Source organism: Capsicum annuum, chromosome 3 (assembly GCF_002878395.1).
Source record: "Capsicum annuum cultivar UCD-10X-F1 chromosome 3, UCD10Xv1.1, whole genome shotgun sequence".
Taxonomy (NCBI): domain Eukaryota; kingdom Viridiplantae; phylum Streptophyta; class Magnoliopsida; order Solanales; family Solanaceae; genus Capsicum; species Capsicum annuum.
Genome location: NC_061113.1, coordinates 227,032,348 through 227,040,525, shown reverse-complemented (window position 1 = coordinate 227,040,525; position 8,178 = coordinate 227,032,348). Strand labels below are relative to the sequence as shown.

Here is an 8,178-nt window from a genome sequence, read left to right as displayed (position 1 = left end):
ACATATCTTAATCTTTAAAAAAACAAAAACAAATGCAGCCTTAGCTTACCCTCAGCTTACCATCATTAGTTGAAGAGCAAAATATATTCATCTAGCCACCAAAGTTGTGCGGTACATCTACTCGGCGTCGTTTCCAGCAAAGTTGTGCGGTGAAACCCTAATCTCCGCCTGACATATACAGGTACAATCTTCATTCTAATTCTAAATCCTATGGTTTGTTCTCGTTGTGCCCTAATCTCTCGTTGTTCGTTAAGTTTAATTTTCAACATTTTGACGGCGACGCTGCTTTCAATTCTCATACTCAATCCTTGCTGTTGTTTTTGCCCCTTGGAGAAATACAATTAACTTTTTTTTTTTTTTTTTATATATATTTGATAAGCTTTAGTTGAGGGATTGTACGAACCCTCAGCGTTCGTTTGGTATGAGGGATAAAGGATTGATTTTAGGATGAGTGTATCCCATGATTGCTTTAGATGACTTATCCCGAATTGTGGTGTATTCTTATCCCATATTGAGGCTGGGATAACTTGTTCCCCAACCAAACTAGCTCTCAGTTTTGGACACGGGGTCTGTGTTGGTTCACCATAGATTTGATGTCTTTTTAGCTGAACAAATATTAGTGGTTCTAGGAAATTAGGCCTTTTTCGATCAGTGGTGGAGCCAGGATTTTCACTAAAGGGATTTAAAATCTAAAAAGTATACATACAAACTAGCTGAAGGGGTCAACATCTATTGTATATATATAAAAAAGAACTCTAACCATGTATAGATAGTATAATTTTCCTCCGAAGGGCGTAGGGGGTTCGGATGAGCCCCCTGGACTGGACTAAAGGTGGCTCTGCCCCTGTTTCCGCTACGTTGCTTAACATTTGTGGATAAGTTAATAGTTTTGTCTGTTGGTGGAAATTGGATGCTTGCGGTTCTTCATTTAAGTATTTTATTTTTGGTGGAGATGGTGACGCTATTATAATGTGGATTCTTTTAATATTATTGTGTTACGAGTTTGAAGACTTGACTTTTAGTTTAGCAAGAGCGCTTGTCATGTTCTAATTAGAGAATTTTTGGTTTGAATGCGTAAAATGCTATGTTATCTAATAATCTCTTTCTTTATTGGTGTCTCGTCGTTAAGCTTGGTGTGTGATAAGGAAATAGTTAACTGGTTGAGTGGGTTACTGTTACTTGATATACATATACCTCCATTAGAAAGCTTAGTACAAGGGACGTTCCTATTATGAAAGATAATACATGGCAATGGTTGCTTGCACCAAGTGAAATAAGTCTTGTATTTAAGTGGGGCAGGATAAGAGGTGCGGGACCATCATTTTTGAAAGGAGTTTTGAAGGTTGCTGTTGGCCCAAGGGTCAACTCCAAGCAAATTTCTCGGTCAACAAAAAAGAAAAAGAATCGCACATGGCTGCACTTATTCTAAAATCTGAATTATATTCCCTCTATCTACAAAATTATGTTCCATACGTTGCACAATTGCTTTTTATTTAGCAGCATGCTTATTTGATTCACTAGTTTACATTTTGAGCAATGCGCTTTTGAGTACTGCGACCTTTTAGCTCATGTAGTCTATATACTGCTTATAATCCAATCTATCTCTTAGCTTTGAGAGCTGGACGAGTGTTAAATATTCGTCAAATGCCATTTTAATATCTGTTATTCTGTTTAAAGCTTGATTTTGTAGTTCCGATGGCATCTGCTTCTAGCCAGCCTCAGTTTCGATACACACAGCCCCCATCAAAGGTTCTCCATTTGAGAAACTTACCATGGGAGTGCACAGAGGAGGAGCTGATCGAATTGGGAAAACCTTTTGGTAGAGTTGTGAATACCAAGTGTAATGTAGGAGCAAACCGAAATCAAGCATTTATAGAGTTCGTAAGTGGCTATATTCACCTCTATTTCACCTCTGTCTTTCATAGTATATCTGTTTTTCTAGTGAAACTGTACATCCTTCAAAACTTGAGTTTCTTACATCTGCTTTGTTAATATGTGTAGGCAGAATTAAATCAAGCTATTGCAATGATATCGTACTATGCCTCTTCCTCTGAGCCAGCTCAGGTACGGGGGAAAACCGTCTACCTACAATATTCAAATAGGCAAGAGATAGTGAACAACAAAACTACAGCAGATGTAGCCGGAAATGTACTGTTGGTTACAATTGAAGGGAATGATGCTCGCCTTGTCAGCATTGATGTTTTACACTTGGTAAGGATTAAAGTGCTTCCCATTTACTTTGGTGGAGAGGGAATCTTATTGGTGGAAAGGTTTTGTGTAGTTTTGGTAATTAGGTTGGAGTATTTCATGCTTTCTTGAGCATTCTTAACATGAAATTGAATGGATCAGCAGGATAATTTCCAGGATATATCTTCAATGGCAGCTTATTGCATCGGGAGAAAGAGCGCATGCGTGTTTGTCTCTTTTCTCTTTTTCTTAACTCTGGCTCCTTCTTCCCTTCTCCTCATCTAACTTTCCTGACTTTCTTGGAGTGTCAGATGTTTCTTATTCCTCTAAAATCTTCACCCTTTCTTAGCATGTGCATAATGGAGATGCTATTTTTTTCGTTTTCCAAGGCAAACTTGTTGCATGTGCATCCGGCAACTTTTCCTTTGCTTATAGTAATAATGTCTTTTGGTTAAAATATTTCTGAAGTTTAGGATCCAACCCAATTAGGCCAAACACAAAGTCAGATAATCATTTATGAGTCAGGCATTTGGTTATCTAAGCTCCCCCTCTGAGACTTACTTGTCTTAAAATTTTTGAACTTTTTATTTCAATGGCTTAAGAAATGATCTCCTTCCTCATGTTTTAGTGTTTTTAAGATGTTATATGAGTGACCTGTTGCTGGTGGGAGGTGGCAGGTATTCTGTGGAATTAGTTGAGTTGCGCACAAGCTAGCCAGGGCCCCACGGTTATAAAAAAAAAAAAAATGTTATATGAGTGGAAGTTTGGTTTTCTAAAATACAGCTTCATGGAATGGAGCTTGCCCCGTTAGGGGCCAAGAGCTTACAAACTTGAGGTGACTTATGGCTGCCGTGAACTTCTCTGATGATGAGATTTGTTTGATAAGTTCATCTTTGTAATGACGTTGAACCTCTTTATTAACAGATGCGGAAGTTAACTTTCTCAAAAAAAGTTAATTTTGTTTCGTGTGGAATACTACTTTTGCTTGAGATCTGTGTTAGTTTAAATGCTTTAAATCTTTCCACTAGATCAAGGGTTCGAGATTTGTATCAATGCTTCTTGGTGAATTTTTGGAGTGTAAGAGTGCCTGACCTAAATTTATGGACCTCAGAGAACTGTCACAGGTTGAAAAAAAAAGAGAACTGTCTGAGAATCTTCTAAATTCAGAGAATTTTCTCATGTTCAGATCGTTTTGCTTGCATCACATATTCATGTTCTGCTAGTTTTGCTGGTATAATGTGCAGTAAATGACAGACAGGAGAGATGGTTGTCTTTCTAACTTCCTTCTGTCTCTGTCCTTCACATTTTTGGAACTTCTTTAGGTCAACTGATGGAGAATACTCCTTGACTAGATTTTTTCTTTTGCAGTAGAGAGTATGATTGATAATAATTTAAAGTAGAAATGTTGTTTGTGCTATTTGTTTCTAATGTGTTAGAGGCTTACTTGAGAGAAGCATGTTAGGAATTTCTTCTTAGTGTGTTATTTCTCCTAATTTATATTTTTAACATTGGATAGATTTATTTCTGAAATTCTCTTATTCTTTCAGGTATTTTCTGCTTTTGGGTTCGTGCACAAGATAACAACATTTGAGAAGACTGCAGGATTCCAGGTATTTATGCTTCAGAAGATGGATTTATGCAAATTTGATCAGTGTCAATAGGCTTGTTGACCTTCTAATTAGCTGACAAGTCCTCGCCTCCTTGAACCCTCTTCAGGCTCTGGTGCAATTTACTGATGCAGAAACTGCTACTTCAGCAAAGGATGCCCTGGATGGAAGAAGCATTCCCAGGTGATTTTGGATTTATATTTCAGTTGGTTATGGATTGTTTTTGTAGATGTACTGAACACACATGGGCTGGACATCTTTGAGGAGCATTTTAAAAACAATTTACTGAAGGGGTGCACATGCTCCGAGCTTAGCTGTTCCATATACAGTTTATATTGACATTTGAGTCACCTTCTTCTTGTGCTCATGTCCATTCCAGCCACGTGGTTAATGAGCCCATCAAATTCTGCTTTCTAAATGCTGCTACAGAATATGTTTATAACTAGGAGTCTAGGACTGGTAAGCTTATTTGCTTATTGTGTTAGGAACTGTGATCCTGGTAAAAAGTGCTGGTCAGAAAGGATGATTGTTTGGTTTTCTGGTGTAATTTAGTTGGCCAAAGTTGAGGTGGTTGAGTACTGTCTTTGGTTTCGGAGATATAGTTTTTAATAGTATCCTTGTGGCTCTAGTATTATCTTGTGGTTAGCGTTGTTAGTTTATTTTGCCTGTACAAGTTTAGATGCATTTATGTTTTGTGTTTGCTATACTGTTATTGGTTTTAAGCCGGGGGTCTATCGGAAACAGCCTCTCTACTTCACCTGAGGTAGTGGTATGGTCTGCGTACACTCTACCCTCCCCAGACCCCACTAGATGGGAATACACTGGCTATGTTGTTGTTGTTGAAAGTTGAGGTGGTTGGCTGGCTGTTTAAATTATACATTGTCTGGGCTATTGATGGAATTCTATGAGTTAGTGAGGGGAAAAAAATATATCTACATTTTTATACCAAACCCAATGGTTTACTGGAGTAGTTATTACTAGCTACTACATATTGTTCTTGCAGGACAGTTGACTGATCTTTTTCTTTTCTCGTGTATCAGCTACTTGATTCCGGAACTGGGACCATGTAGCCTTAAAATCACATATTCTGCCCATACAGATCTGAGTGTGAAGTTTCAGAGTCATCGTAGCAGGTAAAAATGATCTCCATCTCTCTCTCTATCTCACATACATGCACTTTTTTTTTTTGGGATAAAAGTAGTAACCTTATTGAGATGGGGAAAAAAGCTCCCCTATAAAGTGGCACGCCAAAAAATAGAGAATCCAAAAAAATATGATTTTCCATAAAAGATACCTTATCTTCTATAAAAACATACACACTCATAAGCGATGGCTTATTTTTCTTGTTTTGAAAATGCTTTTCTTGAGCCAAGGGTCTTATAGAAACAGCCTCTTTACCTTGCCAAGATAGGGGTAAGGTCTGCCTACACCACACCCTCCCTAGACCCCAACACTGGTTATGTTGTTGTCGTATTGAAAGTTGGTTGTACAGAATGCTTTTGCGCAATCTTTATCTTAGTCAATTACATCTTCAATATGGTTTTAATTTGTTTGTGTTAATTATTGCTTGCCACTCTTTCAATCTTATATCTTGTTTATGGTCTTGATTCAGGGACTATACCAATTCTCTCCTTCCTGTCGCTTCCTCAGCCATAGATGCAAGTGGTCAGGTAATGAATCAGTCGAAGCTCTAAAACTGCAGACTCATTTGCACATCGAGGATTTGCTAGGACTGTTAGATCCTAGTCTTTCAGTTCCTTGTTGCTGCCATTGTGGCTTTCTGTTGGATTACTTTAAGATACTGCCCTTTCATACGGCAAAGTATTTAGATCACCGTGAATGTGTATCCCGAACTAATGTAGGATTGAGGCATAAGTTATTGATCATTGGTGTGTGTGTAGAATTTGAGAAGGAAGAAAAGGCTTCTTTGTATTTCGGTGTATCTTTACATCCTAAGAGAAGCAGTATTTATATGATGAGCCCCATAACTAAATAAGGCAAGAGAATCAATTACAATAAAAGAAATATTATGTTCTTCTATAATTCTTCTAGGAAATAAAACATCCACAATAAAGCTAATCTATAAACAAAATCAGCATCATTCATGTCAATACGCGTATTTTTCATGTTTCTGTGGTTTGAGATATGTTCTTGCGGGCACCAATAAAAAAAGAAGAAGATATGTCCTGACAGACAAGCTGATCATGTGCAGTTTATCTTTCTTTAAAGTTTCTTCCATATGTGTTGCAGTTCAGTTTGGGTTTGGATGGGAAGAAATTGGAACCTGAGAGTAATGTTCTTCTTGCTTCCATTGAGAACATGCAGTATGCAGTTACCTTGGATGTCCTACACACGGTAACACTCTTCTCCAGTTGCAGAAAGCTTTTGTAGTTTTTTTCATAACCTGTCTTTTGAGTTGTTTTGTTGGTTCTCATTTTCCTTCATATATTCTTAGGTTTTCTCAGCTTTTGGTCCTGTACTGAAGATTGCTATGTTTGATAAGAATGGAGGGCTTCAGGCTCTGATACAATATCCAGGTAAGATGGAAGTGTTGCCAATAATTTGCTAAGTGTTAGTTCTTGCGCTTGCACATAACGTGCTTGCCCCAATGTGTCAAAGCATTTGGCAAAGTGACCAAACACTGTTCTCAGCTTCTTGACATTATATTATGTTGTGATTTTTATATGGCATTCTGTATTCTAGCAGGGAATGTTTCTAGTGAATATTTTATTGGGTAAAAATACTTGCTGCCCGACTCTGGATCATGACCCTGCAAGTATTATTTGCTGTTCTTGGACAAAGAGGAACTGCAGATATTTTGATGGAATTTCAATTCCAAACCACTCCATAGATGCTAGGTCTCTTACTCTTTTTAGCTGGAACAAAGCTAACCCCTGTAAATAGCTTGGTTCAGCTTTTGGATTCTAGTAGCTCTCTATCTCTGATCCTAGAATAGGCCTGATGTACTAGAGTTAACTTTTCATTTTTTTTTTCTGTTCCCTTTTATGGTTCAGAATCTTCTTGCTGCATTTTGATAGACCACAACTTCATTAAAGAGAAATACTTCTTGCTGTTCTCTCTTATTTGTTGGGTGTCCTCTCAAGTGACTTGGTAAACGAGATAGTTGGTATATTAGTCGAAGAAATGTTTTGCTGGTATATTAGTCAAAGAAATGTTTTGAACTCGTCCACCCTAGGGAGCAGTGGTTTCCTCTTGTGAATTGGTCAGCTTGTACAAACTTTGAAGTAGTGGATTTGAGTTGGTTATTCTGTACTAAGATGCTTGTGAGTTGAACTAAGCTATAGATTTGTTGAATCTACAGATGTGCGCACAGCTGCTGCTGCGAAGGAAGCTTTGGAAGGACATTCCATATATCAAGGTGGATATTGCATGCTTCACATCTCTTACTCTCGACACACTGATCTTAGTATAAAGGTAAAAACAGCTTTGTAGAGAGCTTTATTTATTTTGAGATACTAATTTGTGATGGGAACTCTGTAATTTAGTGTCCCATCTCTCTTTTGCTCAGTACCTATACTTCCCAGCTTCCCGAGCATTCTTTTCCTGCTGGGGAACAAGTTACTGCCCAAATTGATGGTCATCTTTAACTGATTTCAGATTAATAATGATCGCGGCAGAGATTACACAATGCCAATTACTCCAATGTTGAATTCTCAACCTTCAGTCTTGGGGCAGCAGCCGCCTCTGATAGGAGGTCCAGGTGTTCATCCATATGGTGCCCCTTCGCAGTACACTCCAGCTGCAGGTGTAGCTCCGCCCCAGCATCCTGCCGTCTGGAACACGGCGCCCGCCACTGCAACTCCATCAATGCCGATGCAGATGCATAGTCACCCTTACATGCCACCTGCTAGTGTGCCTTCTCAGATGGGTTCCGGTGTGATGCCAATGCATGGACAGAATGTCATACCACAATCTACTCCGATGCCTCCTTATCCTCCACAGTATCACTAGTGCGCGACAAGTTTTGCATAGTTGGGTCCTTAATTTTGCTTGCAGAGAGGTGTTAGCCAAAAATGTTACAAATCTTTTGGTCCTAACTTGCATATCTTGGTTGTTTTTGTCCGTCTTTCCTGTCCTTTTTTCCTCTAGGGGGTCATTGTATGGTTTCATAACTGCTTTTAGGCTCGTGTTGTACACTATTTTTCATCGTCTTTCATCGTTATGAATTATAATGGAGCCAAAGGCTTTCATTTCATGCTTGCCTTGTGATAAACTTATACGCTCGCCTGCTATCTTTCCCCCACTCTTTTTCGAAAACGATGAGTAAAACAAGAGCCAACATCTTATGTTTGTTTCAAACTTTCGCAAACTTAGTTTGGTTGGAATTTTTTTTTAGTTGTTTTCTTTAGTGTGTTCGTTTGGG

At 38.4% G+C, this 8,178-nt stretch overlaps 1 protein-coding gene across 4 annotated transcripts; it reads left to right on the top strand.

Annotated features, from left to right (window-relative positions):
* On the top strand, nt 1-8,010 carry LOC107863148 (polypyrimidine tract-binding protein homolog 2). 4 transcript variants are annotated; one of them, XM_016708950.2, is made up of 11 exons: nt 1-181; nt 1,678-1,881; nt 2,002-2,211; nt 3,735-3,797; nt 3,904-3,977; nt 4,835-4,927; nt 5,407-5,464; nt 6,045-6,149; nt 6,250-6,331; nt 7,117-7,229; nt 7,413-8,010. In XM_016708950.2, the coding sequence occupies exons 2-11, from the start codon at nt 1,696-1,698 to the stop codon at nt 7,764-7,766; spliced, it is 1,338 nt and encodes a 445-aa protein (XP_016564436.1). In that variant the 5' UTR covers nt 1-181; nt 1,678-1,695; the 3' UTR covers nt 7,767-8,010. The 4 variants fall into 4 exon arrangements, with proteins under 4 accessions (XP_016564436.1, XP_016564437.1, XP_047265371.1 ...); XM_016708951.2 differs by having other exon boundaries at nt 35-181; nt 1,691-1,881; XM_047409415.1 differs by lacking the exon at nt 1-181 and adding an exon at nt 2,353-2,414 and having other exon boundaries at nt 1,691-1,881.
* Nucleotides 8,011-8,178: the final 168 nt, after the last annotated feature.